Source organism: Ictidomys tridecemlineatus, chromosome 1, assembly GCF_052094955.1.
Source record: "Ictidomys tridecemlineatus isolate mIctTri1 chromosome 1, mIctTri1.hap1, whole genome shotgun sequence".
Lineage (NCBI taxonomy): Eukaryota > Metazoa > Chordata > Mammalia > Rodentia > Sciuridae > Ictidomys > Ictidomys tridecemlineatus.
This window is the reverse complement of record NC_135477.1, coordinates 153,950,220-153,970,139: the sequence shown is the minus strand read 5'-3', so window position 1 is coordinate 153,970,139 and position 19,920 is coordinate 153,950,220. Positions and strand designations below refer to the sequence as shown.

Here is a 19,920-nt window from a genome sequence, read left to right as displayed (position 1 = left end):
TGAATAAACTTTGTAGTGTTGATATTTTCTACTGTAGGGTAAGGCAGAGTTTGTAGGTACAGGGGTTGCAGGCCAGCATCATAAAACAGAGGCTCATCCATGATTACCCATGTTACTAGGCCTCCAACAACCCGTCATTTAACATGAATCTTGCTTTCTGGTTTATCACTTTGTCTTGGATCTGTAGTGGAAGACTGGGCCATTTGCTTTTCTTTAGGAATTCTAGAAGCTATCATTTTGAAATAATGCCCTCATTTGTGGTTGAGACTGCTAAGCATAAACTTGTCCCGCAAAAAGCAAACTGATGAGAAGCATTTAGTAGTGTAGTAGTTTTACCATTGCTGGTGATAATACATAAATCTTCTCAAAAGTGGTTATTTTTTAAAGCAAACCCTTAAGATTTTGTCTCATTGGGCCTCAAAATTCCTTTCATAATGATCTTGTTCCACTGAAATATCTATGCATTTATATCTGCATTTTTGTGTCTTACTTAGGTTTAAAACTTGGTCAACTCAGTTTATCAACTTAACAGCCACATTGTCTTATATCCAAGTATATTTGAAATACTATTAAGTGAGCTATGTAAGTATAATTCAGTAAGAATGCATATTCATTCTGTTTCTCTTTTAAGGAATTTGACAACAGTACCAGCTCTTCAGAATATTATATGACACTACATCATGAGTGACAGTAAATGTGATAGTCAGTTTTACAGTGTGCAAGTGGCAGACTCAACTTTCACTGTCCTAAAACGTTATCAGCAGTTGAAACCAATTGGCTCTGGAGCCCAAGGAATTGTTTGGTAAGTCTGATCTGTTTTAATAGTGTGGATTGAGTTTTTGCTCTAATAAAAAGTAAAAATAAATCATCAGAATTTAGAAACACTAAATGATAAAAGAAATACTCTGTTATAGGTTTATGAGCTAAATTGACTCAACCTCTTGCAGTAAGTTATTATTTAGTCAGGTTGTAGGAACAAACCCAAATTCTTAGAATGCTGCATTAATAGGTAGCAATTTTTCTTTTGCTTTGTTTGTTTATTTCTTTTTTTTCTTTTGGTTTTGTTTTGTTTTTCATTTTCCTTGTCATTATGATATCAGAGTAATAGGTATGACAGTGTAACAGAAATTTGGAGTTTTATTCATTTCTTCATCATGGCCACCTTTTCCCCCCCTCCCCCTTTTATTCCCAATCACTCCTATTCATTTCTAGGCGCCATCATTGCAGTGCCTTGCCATTCATTGGCAGGATGAGGCCAGTCAGTGTCATTATCACACCATGGATTAACCAGGAAGGGATGCTGTGTGAGGGGTTGGGCTGGCCGTCTCTTCCTTGGTGTCTCTCTTCAACTATGTGTCCAGCCCAGGACGTCAGAACCGTTAGTCTGACCCTGAACCTTAGTCTCTTGCATGGTAAGACAGTCAGCTGCTGCGACATCACTGGCCAGCTAAAGGTAAAGTTTTTCACGTGTTTTCTAGACTATAGTTATCAGCACCTCCCAAACATTTTATCCCTTATTTTTCTGGGCAAAACTTTTTACCCCCTCTTTCTGGTCAATAAAAACAAGATTATTTTTGTCTCTAAAAGAAACTGTATTGTTTATAGCTAGTAGGCAAAGGGTATTAAAGATAAAAGAATTTCTTTGGGTGTTAGAGGAGTTTATCTTTTCATGTAGAGATGCAGAGCTTAGAGAAACTTCCTTACCAATTTTTAACTGATCCTCTGTTAGAGAGTATGTGATCAGGGAAATCAGTTGTTCTTTTATGCCTAGGTGGATGAAGGCCCTTAGAGCTAAGAGGGTTGCAGTCCAGAATTTGAAAGAGAAACTAATGAGGGAGAGGGGTTTGGAGGGAATGCCCAATTTATATATAATATAGTGGTGATCTTGACTTCTTACTGACAATGTGCTTTATTGGTATGGGGTGAGTATCCTTTATCTGAAATTCTTGGGAGCAGAAGTATTTTGATTTCAGATTTTTTCCCAGATTTTGGAATATTTGGATAGACTTAACCAATTTAGCATCCCTAATTTTAAAAAAAATCTGAATCTGAAATACTCCAAATTCTAAAATTGTTTGAGCATCATTTGGAGCTTGTCACATTAGAGATGCTTAATCCATACCTAAATTCTTTGTGCCAGGAGAAGATTTAAAATCAGTGGGTTTTTCAAATTAGAAAAAAATTGATGTTAATAAAAAGTTATGAACAATAAAACATTCTTTTGATTTATAGTTATTTCTTATTGAGAATTAAATGGTAGTTTGACACAGTTAATTTGGCAATAGAGAGAGGAGGGAAGGAAGGATATAGAAGCAGGACATATCAAAGATCTTCAGGGAGTTCACTTTGTGACTTTTAGACAGACAGTTATTTTAAATATGGGCTTCATTTATCCCTATAGACTTGTCATTTACTTAGTTTTGAAAGTTTAGTAGTAATGTGAATAGTATATTTTATCTAATCACTGTGAGTGCTTCCATAACCCTCACTAAACAAATGGTATAGGACTAGGAAGACTCAGTGACTTCTTCCTGTCTAACAGGGTATTAGTGATAGGCCTGGGACCAAAACCCAGTTGTTGGTAATTTGGGACCTTGTTGCTTACAGCTAGATAAGAATTATTGTTAAATTTGAACCACTGATCTTAGCAATAATGAGTAAATACATATTTATTAAATACCTACATGAAAATTCTCAGATAATTATATTTATCTCTATAGGACAGCTATTACATTTAAAGACAGTTTTAATTTTATAGCTATAACTGATATTCAGTTTTATGGTATCTTCTCATGTTCTAATTTGGGAAAATAAAAACTTTAGAAGTGATTTTAGCTTTCTTTGTCCCCCTTTTCCCTTGTACCAATCTATAGACACCACATAAGAGAGGGGAAATAATCTGGTAATGGCATATTACTGTTTAAGCAAACAAACAACAAACTTGATTTTGCTCAAATAAGCTAATAAAACAATAGGTTCCATACCAGGAAATGAATTCTATCTTATTGCTTATTAAAATATTGTCAGTTTACTATTAATTGATGATCTGAAACTTTCTTTTGTCAGTAATGCCCTCCACCCAATGTTCACATCCTAATCCCTGGACCCTATCAATATATTACTTCATACAACAGAAGGAACTCTGCAGATTTGATTAAATTAATGATCTTGAAGTTGGAGGATTAGCCTCAGTTATTCTGGTAAACACAATATAATTAAAAGGGTCTTTACAAAAAGGAAACCAGAGGTCTTAGTCAAAGAAGGAGATGTGATAACAAAAGCAGAGTTTGTAATAGTGTAAAACCAGGAAGCAAAGAATATTGGAAGCCTCTAAAAGATAGAAAAAAAGTAAAGTTCTACTGATTCCTTTATTTTGGTCCCATAAGATCCATTTTGGACTTCTGACCTCCAGAACTATAAGACAATAAATGTCTATTGTTTTAAACCAATACTTGGTGGTAATTCATTACAATAGCAATAGGAAACTAATACAGAGGACTGTGCATTTGCAGTTTTGAAAAATAAATGTAACAGGAGTGTATAGTTTATAAAACTTGTTAGTCTTTATTAAATTAGAGCATTGTAAAGACATAGGGACAGGTATACACATAAAAAAGGACAGATTGTTGGCTTGCGTACAATTAAATGGGAGGATTGGAACAAGAATAAAATATTCTGATGCCTAAATTTGTTTTGTTTTGTTTTACAGTGCTGGGGAAAGAACTCAGGGCCTTGTGCGTGCTAGGCAAGCACTCTACCATTTATATATTCCCCTAGTCCTCAACCCCTAGTTTTGAATTGTTTTTAAAGTTTTTGTTGATTTGTTTCTATGTTTTATTCATTAGATGATGTTGGTAAAATTTATTAGGAAATACATTTTTAAATGTTTATCATTTTAAAATACTTATTTCAACTAAGTTATATAGTAATATTAATTGGAAGAGTGCAGAAAACAAACATACACCTTTTCTTTCTCCTTTTAAAATATTAAATTGTTCAACTAGAATAGGAAAAGTTTTTTATATTTTGAAAGTTCTATGAAGTATTTAGCCTTTTTTAAGTGTTTATTATTAGGTCTGGCAGTACAAAGGTCATTAACAGTTACAACCATAGTGTGAAATAATTGGTATATCTTTTACTCCCTTCTTCCTCCAATTTTGTATAATAATGAACATTGGCCTGCTCTTAAATTGTTTTATTTTTCTCTACTAGTGTGTATGTGTATATATGTATAGTCTGTGTACTTATAAACAAATATTCACAACAAAATTTCCATGATAAGAGAGACATTTGGTATGAGGCACAAAATAGCTATGACTTAGAAGGCATAGGTTCTAAATCCACTTCCGATCTTCACTGCTATAGTGCTCTGTGACCTTGGGTCTTAATATGTTCACCTTTCAAATGACAGTTTGGAATTTCTAGTTTAAGATGGTAAATGAAACACAAAAAAGGACAATGGCAATATGAGTGAATTAAGGTTTTAAAAAATTTCTCAAATATTTAAAGTTGTTGGAATCTTGATAAGACAAAACAGCAGAGGAAGTGAGAATAAATAAATTAGTCATTTGTAATAAGAAAGACAATCTTTAATAGATCCTAAGAGGCTGTGAATATAGAGATGACAAGTATAGAAAATGAAACAAGTGGCTAAAATTAGGGATATTAATAAAAAATATGTCTGTGAAATAGTTGTGCTCACAATATTCCCACCACTTTCCCCATGCTCAGCATTTGTCCCTAGAGAGCTTATAAATTAGTGAAGAATTATTAAATTGGGATCCAGAGAAAGACAGAAGCCCAGTGTGGGGAACCCAACATTTGAGGTTGTCTTTCCCTTGGGGACATTTAAATTCTAAAAGAGGCAGATGAAGTATTTGACTAGTGCTTTGGACTGTCTTATGGCTAAGAGATAGGGATTAGAGTTCAGGGCTTTCTAACAGAACCTAGCAAATTTCCTTTGCTTTGTATTGGGACCAAGAGTTACATCCTAAAAGTAAAGAAACCAGAGAGAGAGAGATAAGTCCATGGAGGCACATCTCATTTGCTGAACTTCTACAGAAGTGAACCTAAATTGTTAGTGTCCCCATATGCTTAGCAGAAGTAAATATAAATTCTTTCTGGAGGAAGATAGCATTGTGCTAGGTATCAATATTTCTAGGTAATAGTTTTTACAAAGCAAGATCTAGCACACAATAAAAAAATAACTAAACATACAAGGCAATAAGACAAGATCCAACAGAAACAGATTCACAAGAGGTATTGGTATTATTATAGTCACATTTTAAAGTAATTATGATGATATGAATGTTCAAGGTAATAAAAGGCAAGATTAAAATTTTAGGTATAGAAATGAGAACTTTTTAAAAAGAGAACTAAATGGAAATTCTAGAACTCAGAACTATAATAACTGAATTAAGAATTTAATGAGTAAATTTAACAACATATTAGATATAACTGAAGGAAGAATTAGTTACCTAGAAGATATATCAGCAAAAATTTTTTAGAATAAAGCCTGGAGAGACAAAAAAGAGTAGGAAAACTATAAAAGAGAGAATATATTAATTTTTTGTTACTGAATAATAAATTACCACAAGATTAATGACTTAAAACAGCCCACATTTATTATCTCATGGTTCTTTAGGTCAGAAATCTGAGCCAGCTTGCCTGTAGTCTTGGCTCAGCATCTTACTTGAAGGCTGAAACCAAGATGTTGCCTGGGCTGAGCTCTTACATAGAGACTCTAGGGAAAAGTCTTTTTCCAAGTTTATTTCAGTTGTGGAAAGACTCTAGTTCCTTACTACTCTAGGTCTGAGGTCCCCAATCCTCTGTTCTTTCAAACAGAGGTCATTCATTGCTCCTAGAGGCTGCCTATTTTCCTTCTCAATTGACCCCCACTTTATCTTCAAGGCAGCAATGGCATGACTAGTACTTCCTATGAAGCATATCTCTTACTTCCCTGCTTTCCACCAGCCAGTGTAAACTCTGTTTTTAAAGGGCTCTTTTAAGAAGCCTAGGCAATCAATGTAATGAGATCCCATCTTAAAAAAACAAGACAAAAAACAGAAGGAAAAAAAGAAAATGAAAGTTCGAAAAGGATACACCATTTAAAATAGGATAACATTTTTTCTTATTACATTTGTAGGTGAAAAATCATAAAAAAATGGGAACGACCTCTACCAAAAGCTAAAATATATTAGAAGAAATAAACAATGGTGGATATATCATGTTTATAAATTATATAATGAATAAATTAAGGTATCAGTTTTCAAACTTGTCTATAGACTGATTATAACCTACATCAAAATAGCCTTTTCTTAAAAAATGAAATTAATAAGATGATTCTAACAATTACATGTAAAATTAAAGTTTCAAGAATGATCAAAATACCCTTTAAGAAAAAGGGGGAAAGAATCTTACAGATACAAAGACTAACTAGGAAACTGTGGTGATTTGATGGTGTGATGTGGATACAAGGTGAAACAACAGAGCAGTGGAATACCATAAAGAACCTAGAAACAGAATAATACACAGATGGGCTTATGATTTATTATAGTAGTGGTCTTACCAAGCATTGGGGAAAGGATAGTCTTTTCAGTAAATGGGCATATTAATATTTACATGGAAAAAAGTGAAATTTAACCCCAACCTCACATTATATACAAAATTCAATCTCAGTTGAATTGCTCTGAATGTGAAAGAAAAAGTATTAAAGCTATTTAAATTTAATATAGGAGGAATTTTTTCATGATCTTTGGGGTAAAAGACATCTTTAAACAAGACATAAAAAGCATTCATCATAAAAGATTCATAAATTTATATTAAAATTAAAAATTTTAATTTATTAAAATTAAGAAACTAGAAAGATAAGCATAAGCATAAGAAGATACAGTCTGAGTAGGCATGGTGGCTCATGCCTGTAATCCCAGCGGCTCAGGAGGCTTAGGCAGGAGGATCACAAGTTCAAAGCCAGGCTCAGCAACGGGAAGGTTCTAAGCAACTCAGTAAGACCTTGTCTCAAAATAAAATACAAAATACGGCTGGGGATGTGGCTCAGTGGTCAAGTGCCTCTGAATTCAATCCCTGGTACCTGCCCCTCCAAAAAAGAAGATACAGTCTACCTTTCATATCCCTAGGTTCTGCAGATTGAAAATATTCTGAAAAAATATTCCATCTGTACTAAACATGTACAGACTTCTTACCCTGTTATTTTTCCCTAAACAAAACAGTATAACAACTATTTATACAGAATATACATTATATTAGGTATTATAATTAATATAGAGATAAAGTATATGGAAGAATGTACATAGGATATATGCAAATACCATATCATTTTATGTAAGGGACTTGAGTATCTGTGGAGGGTTCTAGGTCCAATCTTTCATGGATACTGAGGGATGAGTATAGACTGACCAAAGTCTCTTATTCTGAATATATAAAGAGCTCTAATCAATAAAATAATCAGAGACAATCAAATAAAAAATATATTGTTATAAAAGAGGAAATTCAAATAACTGAAAAACAGAAAAAATATGCTTAGTGTCATTATTCATCAGGGCAATGCAAATTAAAGTTGTATTCTCATTTATACAATGAATACCACTGTACAGTCAGCACAATGGTTAAGAAAGTAAAATATAGATAATACCAAGTATTGGTGAGAATATAGAACAGCTCACATACAGCTCCCACAGGTAAACTTTTTGTTTAGTGCAGGTGGACCTAGAAATTAATAGAATAACTTTGGGAATGTATACCAAAATAGAATATATTCATTCCCACTCTTAGCTATTAACTTATCAGAAATACATGCATAGGGAACCTGGACCTATATAAAGAATATTTATGACAATATTTATTACAGTTAATTGAAGGCTAAAAGCAACTAAAATATCTGTCAATGTTAGGTGATATAGTCATGAAATGAATATTATAACAATGACAGAATGAATTATAACTATACAGAATAATGGGTGAAACTCATAAATACAATGTTGAACAAAAGAAATCATATATAGATTTCAAAAAACCAAACAAAAATAAACTATGGGGCCTTAAGGAGGTGTGTTTAGCAAGTGAAAGCAAAGAAGTGATTACCATAAAAGCCAGAAGTAGTTCTTGTCTTTGGTGGACAGGAAGGATAACAGTTGGAAGGGTTGTGTGAGGAGAACTTTGAGCAGCTGATTGAACATGGCTCTTTATGATAAATCATCGATCTGAAGAACAAAACACAAAATTCAGGAATAAACATCAGATAGACTGCCTCCTTGCCAACAATACTCAAAGATGGAAATCAGTGGAGCAATGGCCTTCAAGTTCTGAGAGAAAATTGATTTTTAACTTAGAAGGAAAATTATCAATGCAAGAAGAGGGCAAAGTAAGGCTCTTTCTCTTCTACGTACTTTTTCTGGGGAAATTCCTTGAGGATGGACTCTAATAAGAAAGACAATGTCATAACTTGTAACATGAGAAACAAAACAGGCAGTGAACAGAAATCCCAGGTTAATAGCTATGTAGTAGGCTTTAAAAGAAGCTCCAAGATGCATGTATGTGAGTGGCAGCAAAGGTCATGTGATATTTAGAAAATGAAATGTGATCCCAGCTCTATAACTAGTAATATTTACATGTTCACATTCAGTGTATTGGTTTTCATTTAAACACATCCTAAGGAGGAAACACAGAATACTTAGCTATAAATATAAAATAAATATGTTAGTAAGCTTAACCATTTATGACTGAATTTTGGAAGAAAAAGGAGGATGGTTGAGAGTAAAAGAAAGGAGATAGGGGATGCAATAAAATTGTCTCATTTCACATACTTGGAAGTCCAGAAGTACCTTTGAAAACTGATGGAACAAGAAGTTTAGGCATATTATTTAAAGATATAAAGGCAACCAAAAAAAAAAAACAACCCTAAAATTAACATAAGATCAAAACTGGGAGGTGTTAGGAATTTCAAGTACATGGCTAAATCCTTAGTTTTTATAATAGGTAGCAAATAGTTACTTTCTAAAGTTGGTAAATGAATAAATAGTGATTAAAAATATTTTTTCTGAAGCTAAAAAGTGATCACAAGAACCCAAACCAGAAATACTTGAAAGTCATAGCTTCTGGAGTCAGAGCCAGGAATGAAGAAGCATGTGTCTACTCAGATGCTTAAAATAGGCCCATTTGGCTCATTTTGGACAAAATGTTTTTAACTGACAAAAAGTATATGTTTATCATGTAGAGCATGTAGTTTTGAAATGTGCATACATTATGGAATAGCTAAATTGAGCTAATTTACATATGTATTACTTCACATACTTCAATTTTTTGTAGTGAGAATGCTTTAAATCTATTCTCAGCAATTTTCAAGACTACACCATGTTATTAACTGTAGTCACCATGTTATACAGAAGAAGGCAAATTTAACTCATAACTCCTGTCTAACTGAAATTTTGGACAAAACTTTTAAAACCAAGATGTGTCTGTTTTCAAATTGTTGAATCTGATAAATATTTTGATATAAATGAACACAAATAGATTAATCTTTAATATTTTATGATTCATGTGATTGGCAAGTGATTCATGTGATTGGCAAGTGGGTATGTAGATTTATGTATGTGTATACACATACATGTACTATGAAATAAATTAAAGAAAAAGTAGTTAAGAATGACATTTCTAGTAATTCTTAACCAAATGCTATGGTGACAGCCTTCAACTTAAAAATAGATTGAATTAAATTAGAGTTGTTTGGCCAAAAAGCATCATTAAGAGAAAATAATAAATAAAACAATGTTATAGACTTAATAAAATAAATAAATAATTAGGAGCAATATTTTAAATGATGCTTAGGTTCTCTGATGTTCTTAAGCTATTTTTACCCTTAATGATTAATCAAAAGGTAATAACCGTAATAATGGTATTTAGTGCTAGAGTGAAACCTGAAAATATGCCATTAGGCTACTCAATTTTCATGTCTCTTTCCTGAAGGAAAATGAACACCAAATTTCATCATAGAACTTGAAATGCTAGAAACAGAGACTCTGGATTTTATTCTTACTATAATAGGAGGAAGTATTTCTAGCAAAATTTATATATAGCAATTGATTACATTAGAGATTTTGTATCTTGGGGATTTACCATGAACTGAGATTTTGGCTTCTATTTCTTTTTAAGATTCTTTTGTCTGTGAAAAATATCATCAGAATTTAGATTGATTAAATTCTCTTCATGAGCATAACCATTTCCTCTGCTTTGATGCTCCTTAATATATTTTACTTACTGATAAAAATAGTGAATATTTTCAATTTCTTTACCTGAAGATTTCATTTCTTCACCAGTCTTAGATGCTCTGCATTAAGTTACCTATAATAATCTCAACTAACATGATGAAAGTTTAATGTGCAAAGGATCACTGTATCCCATCCTAATTGCAGCTGAAATTTCCATGATTCCATGTAAGAGTTAGTTCATCCTGCCATCTTGACCAATTCACTTTTCTCTTCTGGTGTACAAGTCCCTTTACAGCAAACAAGTAGAAAGATGTTTCCACATTATTCATTTTAAAAGATAATTTATTGGATACATATATTTCCATTGTTATTTTTTCTAAAATCATCCTAATGGATTGTTTATTATATTTCCTAATTATAGTGCTGCTTTTGATACAGTTCTTGGGATAAATGTTGCAGTCAAGAAACTAAGTCGTCCTTTTCAAAATCAAACTCATGCAAAGAGAGCTTATCGTGAACTTGTCCTCCTAAAATGTGTCAATCATAAAAATGTAAGTTATGTATTTGTTTCCTCTGTGTGTATGCTTTGGTGTTGTCAGTGATATGATAATCTTTTGGAGATTCATTAAATTTAGACCTAGGATAAATGAGAAAAAAAGCCTATTAAAATGATTATATTTTATTGATAAAATTCTTAATCATCACTGGGAAGATTGAAGTTAGAAAGAGGATTCATCATCCATAGGAATTTAGGTCACTCAACTAAGGAATGCCAATTAATCCTGTGACACTTCTTTCTCTATAAACACTACTTCTGTCACTATAAAATAGTAACATATATTGACCTAATAAATTTAAAAACAGCTAAATATTTTTTGGAAAAAATTTTTTTGAAAGATGTACTTTTTACTTTGTATACAGAGATCTCTGTTTTAAATACATGTTTTTAGATGATGTGACATTCAGGATAGCTGTACTTGTCATCTCCACAGAAATCAAAACACTAAGTTTTGAGAAGAAATACTATATCTCTAGAAAAATGAGGTTTGGTCAAGTGTACTCTATGTCCTACTTATGTTTTCTGAGCATTTTTGATTTTTGATAACCTGGCCATGTGGTGAAATAATAAAATGGGAAATCTAAGAGATTTTAGAAATCAATTCATGAGGACCACCCCGCTGCCTTTTTGTTTTAAAGAGGGAAGAATAGTTAAGATTACACTAAACTTTATATGGTTCCCTTTGTTTTAACATTTATGCTAGATCTTTCTGGTGTAGGGACATTAAATACAAACCTAAAATGGATTCATTTTTTTGAATCAGTAGTTTAAGTTGGTCGTAATTTCTTAAATAGATGCTTTATTTTATTTGAAAAATTTTCTATGTTATATAATATATGGTTTTATTTATTTTTAAATTCAAACAATATATATATATATATACACACACATATATACATATATATATATACACACACATATATACATATATATACATATATATGAAAGCAAAAATTCCCGAGTTCCTCCATCAACAGATCACTAGCATTAACATTTTTTGATGAGCATTCTTTCACATATGTGTGCACATTTATATAAACAAGATTATATTATTCTTCATCCTGGTTTATAATGTCAGTAGATCCCATATACTTTAATGAACATAGATATAAGTCATTTTTAAAATTGGTTCCATAATACAGATGTACAATGATTTATTTAACAAATCACACATCATTGGATATTATTTCTAGTTTTTTGTGGTTATAAGTAATGCTACAATGAGCACTTATACATGAATCTTTGCACATTTATCCAGGTGAATTTCTTGGCCAAGATTGCTGACCAAAGAATATTCACACTTCTGGTTTTAATATATGCTGACAAACTGACATCAGGGGAGGCTGTCAGTTTTATACTTTCATTAAAATATCTAAGAATGTCTTCTGCTTCAGAATTCCCTAACATTACATATTGTTGGTTTTTTGTTTGTGGTTTTTCTTTTTTGCTAGTAGATAACAAATGCTATTTTTTTTTTTTTTTTTAGTACCAGAGATTGAACCCAGGGGTAGTTAACTATGAGCTACATCCCTAGTCCATTTGTGTATTTTATTTAGAGACAGGGTCTCACTGAGTTGCTAAGTGCTTCACTAATCTGCTGAGACTGGCTTTGAACTCAATCCTCCTGCCTCAGCTTCCTGAGTTGCTGAGATTACAGGCATATGCCACTGTACCCGGCTGACATATACTATCTTATTTTTGAAGTTGAATTCCTTTTTGTATGTTTATGAGTCAGTTTTTATTTAATTAAAAACTTGCTTTTCAGGGTCTTTGTCCATTTTCATTTTCATCTCTTTTTTGTGCATTTTTAGGATTTTGTATATTCAAACAATGAACTTCTTTTCACATTTATCATTATGCTTTTGCCATACTGATTTTTTAATCCATTTTTTTTGTTTTATTTTAATTTAACCAGATATACAAAGTTTGCTGCCATGCTTATAAAAGATTTTTTTGTACCAGGATTAAATAAATGTTTATTCATATTCTAATGTTTTATAATTTCTGGTTCTAGATTTAAAACTTTGTTCCATTTTGAGTTGATTTTGACATAAGGATATATAGATACAATTTTATTTTTTCTGTAATTAACTAGTCATCCAATCCTAGACAGTGAAAAGTTTATCTTTCCCTTGGTCATTTGAAATGACTGAGGAGGTATGTTTGGTGTGCAGAGAGCAATGAGACATTGTTTACAACTATGCAGGCCAAGGAAGAGGTCTGCAGTGCAGGCAACTCTTTAACCCTCTTTAAGTAAACACTTACTGCTATGAGGCATTTCATCTTTATCACACCAAAAACTATAAGCTAAGCCTTCATATTTCAAAACTTTTTAATTTTGTACATAGTATTTAAGTTTTCAGAGTTAATATATTACTTTAATTAGTGTTTTCCTACCCATAATTTTACCTCTTTTACTTTCAGAGCCAAAATGACATTCTTTGTTTAAATTCTGTAATAGTAGTTTAGGTTACTAGAGATATATAAAAGTGATTTGATTAAAAGTTTGTCTTATCTTCAATTGATGTTTAACTTTTTAAAAATGCCATGTAATAGAAAATTTTGGTAAAAACAATAATAATAATAATAATAAAATATTGAGTTCTCTGTGATTTTTTTCTAATTCTAATACATTTTAATGTACAACTTTTATAATCAAGAAGAGTCATCTGAGATACTGATATATAATTTTTCTTTTCAGATAATTAGTTTGTTAAATGTGTTTACACCACAAAAAACTTTAGAAGAATTTCAAGATGTGTAAGTATCATTTTTATTTGGTAACATACAATAAAAATCACTGAACATTTTAAAGTAACTGCTTTTTATGTTTAGAAAATGTAGGTGACCATGTAGTTTTGTTGATACCATAGATACTTTTGTCTGTGGTTGACAAATACTAGGAAAAATGGATCATAATATTTAGATATTTGTGCCCAGAATGTTGTCATCTCCATAGCAGGCAAAAGATAATGAAAAGAATTTCTGTAAGCACAAAGTGCCCATTAATACTGCTACCCTTGTAGTTGTACTGAACTATAAAATGTTTTCTTCAGGCCCTGATATCCAGAATTGCAGGGTTTGGGTATTTAGAACTGTTATTTGAAATGATATGTCATTAAATATCATGTGTTTCCAGACCTCTAAACAGAGCCATCTTACTAACAGTGAAATAGAATACTAATTTATATTTTGAGACATAATGCCCAACTTCATCCTAAATTTATTGATGTATTTGGTCAATTCAATTTGATTGCCCACCATATGTTATACATTTTCTTGGATTTGCTATACATTTATGATCAATACAAGCAAAAATTCCTTTTATTACTTATGAATTATATATGATAAACTCCCTCCTAGAGCCTTGCTGGGAAAGCTAGGAAAGACAGACAATAAATATAATATATCAGGAAAAAGTGTAGTTCATCAGAATGTGTTCAGTGCTTTGGACAAAAAGTAAGGCTGGGTCAGAGAATCAGAAATACTGGGGTCTGGGAATCAGGCTGCAATTTTAAATAGGGTGATATATTGGTCAAGGTTCTTTGGAGAGACAGAACCAATAGGAGATGTGAGAGGGAATTTATTAGGAAAAAATGGCTCACATGATTATGGTGGCCAAGAAGTCTCTTGACAGGTCATTTTCAAGCTGGAGATTCTGGATGCTGCTAGCATGGCTCAGTCCCAGTCAAAAGGCTGCAGATCAGGAAGCCAATGGTGTAACTTTTAGAATGAGGCCAAAGGCCTGAGTACTAAGGAGACTGCTAATGTACAAGTCCCAGAATTAAAAAAAAAAACAAAAAAAACAGGGAGCCTAGAGTTCTGATATCCAAGGCAGTAGAAAAGTCTCTCAGCTCTTGGAGAAAAGTCCAACTTACTTTCTGTGTTTGATCTCTTTGGGCCCTGAGCCAATTAGATGGTGCTTGCTCACACTGATGACAGATCTTCCCTACTTAGTACACTCAGTCTCAACATGCTATTCTCCTTCAGAAACATGCTCCTAAACACACCTTGAATAATGCTTTACCAGATTTCCTTAGTGTAGCCAAATTGACACCTAAAATGAACTATCACAGGGTAATTAAGGAAATACCTCAGTGAGTTGATGACATTTGAAGAAAGCCTTGAAGGAAGTGAGAGATTTGGTCCTATAGATATTTGGAGTAAGGTGCAATTGAGATAGAATAAACAGACAAAGTAAAGGAATAGCAGTGAGACCTCTCCCCATGGTTGTGAAGTCCTCCAAAAGGCCAGTGTAGCTAGAGTTGGGGCTGGGAGGAAAGTGGTTTCAGAGAAGTGGTATGCCTAGATACTGCAGTAAGAAGGTCCCTTCACTCTGAACCTGTAAGATTTCGAGCAGAGCAGAGAGCTCCCCTGGCTTTTGTTTTCAAAGAATAACTGTTTAGGGATAGAGAACCCTCTGTAAAGGGTAGGATCCCAGTTAGTAAGAGAAGTAATTATAGCTATTCATGTAACATATTATGGTGGGTAATAGGGTGAAGAGAGGAGACTGGAACCCAAAACTGTTTTGAAGGTAAAGTTGCAGTATTTGCCGTTAGGTAGGATGTGTGGTATGAGAGAGAGGATTTGAGAACCACACCTGGATGTTTGAGCACCTTCATGAGGAAGGAGCTCAGAACTGAGATGAGGAAAGTTATGAGACGAGCAGATTAAGGGTGGGGAGCAGGTGGAACCAGGTGTTCAGTTTTTGACATGGACATTCACTTATTGGACATCCAAGTGGAACTTTGAAGTACACAGGTAGATAAGTGAGCCTGGGATTCAGGAGAGAAGTATGTGTCAAAGTTTGGAATTTGGGAAACTGTAAATGGTACTTAAAGCTGTGAGTCTGGAATTCACCAGGGTAGTGTGTGTAGTTAGAGAAAAGGGCCAAAACTGATTTCTGGACACTCCAATAGGAAGCTGACCTTTCAGGGTATGAAAGGTCAGGACAATCAGCCAGGACCAGGCCATTGGATTTAGCAACATGAAGGTTATAGATGGTCTTGAGGACAGTTTCAGCAGAATGATAGAGGCACAAGTCTGATCAGAATGTCATTAAGAAAAAAAAAATAGATGAAGAATTATAGTTAGCAAGTATAACTACCTCTTTGGGGAGTTAAGCCTGAAGAGGGAGCCAAAAGATGGAGCAGTAGGTGGTGGGGAAAGTGGAATTTAAAGTTTTATTTTTGTTGTTGTGTGATCGCTTTAAAAAAATATGCTTTTTTTAAAAAAGTAAATTTAGATTCATAGCAAAATTGAGCAGAAGGTTCAGAGTCTCCATATATCCTCTCCCCCTTTACAGAGCCTCTCTATTATTAGCATCCCCCACCAGGATAGTTCATTTGTTAAAGATTGATGAACCTATAACAGCATGGTCTATATCTTGGTAAGAATAATCAAATAGAAAAAAGTAGAAGAATTTGTATGAGATTCTATTTGCTGTGATATAAAAATTGTTTTGTTTTTAACTTGAAATCAAGACATTGAGTAAGTTAGTTTTTTTATGTCCTTTGGAAACTTTTTACAAAGTTCTATTATACATTTGATTCTTTTTAAGATACCTTATATATATTTAGAGAAAATAAGTTATCTTTTTACATTAGACAATGAGATGATTAGATAAGTTATTGCTATTTCATAAAAATTCTGGTTTAATAAACAAAGAAATGTTAGATAATTTTCATGTATATAGCTGATGTTTTTTGTTGTTGTTTTTTTTAAAGAGAGAGAGAGAGAGAGAGAATGAATTTTTGGTATTTATTTTTCGGTGGACACAGCATCTTTGTTTGTATGTGGTACTGAGTACCGAACCTGGGCCGCACACATGCCAGGGGAGCGAGATACCGCTTGAGCCACATCCCCAGCCCCATAGCTGACGTTTTTTGTTTGTTTTTATCCCAGGTATTTGGTTATGGAACTAATGGATGCTAACTTATGTCAGGTTATTCATATGGAGTTGGATCATGAAAGAATGTCCTACCTTCTTTACCAGATGCTTTGTGGTATTAAACATCTACATTCAGCTGGTATAATTCACAGAGTAAGTAGTGATAACATGATAATTTTATTTTTAAAATAACCATCATTTGGTTGTCACAATCTTCTAAATTTAAAAAAAAAACTTAATTTTTTAAAGAAATTCAACAGTGTTAAAAATTCAGATATACTATAGTATATTTTGTTATATTTCAAAACATTGTTCAGATCAGAAAACATTTTTGGTACTCTGGCACAGGGATGAGGGAGCTATAGGGATATAGCTCCTGTAGCTCAGTCTGGTACTTCAGAGGAATCCATTTTTGTTGTTTTTTTGTTTTTTGTTTATTTTAACTTAGAGAAAAATTGCAAGAATATGACAAGAGAATTCCCAAATAACATATTCAAAATTTCTCTAAGTGTTAACATTTTTGCCATATTTGAAATATCCTTTTTTTGAGCAAGGAATTTAGGTTTGGGAAGAGGGAAAATTAGAGCCCAAATAGTATGATGGAGTTACCTGTACTGTCAGGAAATAATACTTAAAAACAAAAGAGATAAATGTAAATTCTCCAAGTTGGTTGTATACGATTTTATCATTTTGACTTGTACTGCTATATAAGTAGAACATCATGATAGAATTTTTTTAAGTACCTAAAATGTTGAGTGAAACTAGCAGCAGAGATAATACATTTTTATTGGAATTAGATAGTCTTAGCATCCCCTAAATCATTTTTAAAATTTTTTATTTGTTCTTTTTAGTTATACATGATAGTAGAATGTATTTTGACATATCATACATACATGGGATATAACTACCCATTCTTGTGCTTGTACATGATGTGGAGTTACACTGATCATGTGTTCATACATGAACACAGGAAAGTTACATCTGATTCATTCTACAGTCTTTCCCATTTCCATCTTCTCCTTTCCCCCATTCACCCTGTTCAGTCCAGTGAACCTCCACTCCCTGACTCTGCTGCCTGTTCTGTAATTAGCATCTGCATATCAGAGAGAAAATTTGGCCTTTGGTTTTTGGGGATTATCTTATTTCACTTAGTGTGATAGTCTCCAGTTCCATCAATTTACTTGCAAATGCCATAATTTTATTCTTCATTAAGACTGAGTGATATTCCTTTGTGTGTATATACCACATTTTCTTTATCCATTCATCTGTTGGAGGGCACCTAGGTTGGTTCCATAGCTTAGCTATTATGAATTGAGTTGCTGTAAACATTAATGTGTCTGCATCACTGCAGAAGGCTGATTTTAAGTCTTTTGGATATATGCTAAGGAGTGGGTCAAGTGATAGTTCCATTCCAAATTTTCTGGGAATCTCCGCACTGCTTTCCAGAGTAGATGCACCAATTTGCAGTCCCACCAGGAATGTATGAGTGTATCTTTTAGGTGACAGGGAAGGTTCGGTCTATCATGTCACTGAACAGAAGCTTCCCACAGTGGCACCCACCCAGAGTGGGCATAGACCTGGCACATCATTCTCCTAGAGGCTAGCACTCTGATAAGCATCTGGTTTGCCCACCAGAGTGCTATTGTTTAAAGTGTAGTCTTTGCTGCCACCAAGTGGTCAATTAAAATAATATAAGTGATTATGGCAAATTTACTTTAAAAACTGTAACACTAGACTCCTGGATTAAAAAATAAAGATTCCTAATGAACCATTCTATTTATACTCCTAAAATTTTCACAGGCCTTTTAATATAAAGTTACTTTGTATTAAAGTAACTTTAAGAGTTATTTTAATATAAGTAACTCTTACTATCTCATAAATACATTTATTTTCTGTTAAATTCATGCTTTAGAATAATTTCTTAGATTCTTAGGCCCTAGTAATTTTGGAAGGGGAAACAATTTGCCTTACTTTCTCCTCCCTTCTTTGGCCCAGTGGTAAGTGGGAAACAAATATCACCCAGTGAGAATTACAGCACATACTTGCCTTTATGAAATATCCTGTCTTACAGCCCAGGGTCCATTCTTACCAACCAGCAAGCAGGTCAGAAAGGACCCAAAGTGTATATGGATTGCCTGCCAGAGTGTTTAGAAACCTATGAAGACCTGAGAGAACGATTTCATGACCCACCTCTGCACCATCTTCACCCTTTAATAACTGGCTTCCTGTGTTCCTCCCCTTGGAAATGGGTTTTCAGTTATATTTACTTCCCTGTCAATATTTTGAACATGGACTTCATAGCACTGATCTTTTATTTGCATGAGGTGTTTGTTTTAAGGGGGAGTAGTATGTTCTTATTGCAGAACCCTGTTTTCTTCCCGGCCATCTAAATCTCTCAGTACCTCAGATGTTTCAGAACCTCAGGTCTTTCATCAGTTTCACCTTGTCAGCAAGCCTCTCTTGGAACCTCAGTTCCACCCCTATTTGTTTTGGCTGCCATCATATCTGATACAGAAGACTACCCTGAATTTCCCCCAACATTTTCCTGGGGAGTTCATTCACCTCCCTCCAGTGTGGATTTGCTGCTTCCTGACCCTCCTTATCACTCTCTCTGATTACTCTCTAATTGTGGATGGGATATATCTTCCAATAGCTTCCTAAAAAATGGTACATGGATGGAAAGCCTGTGAGGAGAAAAAGTGGAAGTCAGTCAGAAGAGCTCGGAAAGCAGTCAGAGGGCAGTACAGCAGTCAGAGGTCTCAAATGTCTGGAATTCTCTACTCTATCCTTTACACCCTAATAGTTTGGTTGGATGTAGAATTCTTGGTTATAAATCAGCTGCCTTCAGATTGGTGAATGCAGTATTCTTTCTTTCAGAATTCGTTTCATAGAATTCCAAGATGTTTGTATTATTTCTTTCAAAACGCCTTCTTCAGAGCTGGGAATATAGCTCAGTTGGTAGAGTGCTTGCCTCTCCTGCACAAGGCCCTGGGTTCAATCCCCAGCACCAGGGAAAAATAATAATAAAAGTTATTTTTTATTTATTTTTTAAATCAAAAAGTCAGGTTTATGAGAAATTAAAAAAAAAAAAACTCTTCACTCTGTTTTTTATTCTCTCTTCCTCCAAAGCATAATTTAGTTAGAATTTTAAAGTTCCTTTTTTCTAGCATTTTGTTCTTGTTGAAAGGAGTACTACCACATCTCTGAGGGTAAATTTTTTTATATATATTTTATTACTCTGTGCATTG

At 33.4% G+C, this 19,920-nt stretch overlaps 1 protein-coding gene across 5 annotated transcripts in view; it reads left to right on the top strand.

Annotated features, from left to right (window-relative positions):
• Mapk9 (mitogen-activated protein kinase 9) overlaps positions 1-19,920 on the top strand; it is a 50,873-nt gene that overhangs the window by 10,279 nt on the left and 20,674 nt on the right. For 4 of the 5 annotated variants that reach the window (XM_040273742.2, XM_021735979.3, XM_013364787.4 and 1 more), the window contains exons 2-5: positions 632-802; positions 10,645-10,774; positions 13,484-13,542; positions 16,687-16,825. In XM_040273742.2, coding sequence (XP_040129676.1) covers positions 681-802; positions 10,645-10,774; positions 13,484-13,542; positions 16,687-16,825 — 450 coding nt within the window. In that variant the 5' untranslated portion in view covers positions 632-680. Of the gene's footprint in view, positions 1-631; positions 803-1,212; positions 1,454-10,644; positions 10,775-13,483; positions 13,543-16,686; positions 16,826-19,920 lie in introns of those variants that run through there. The other variant, XM_078050111.1, reaches the window with a different exon arrangement.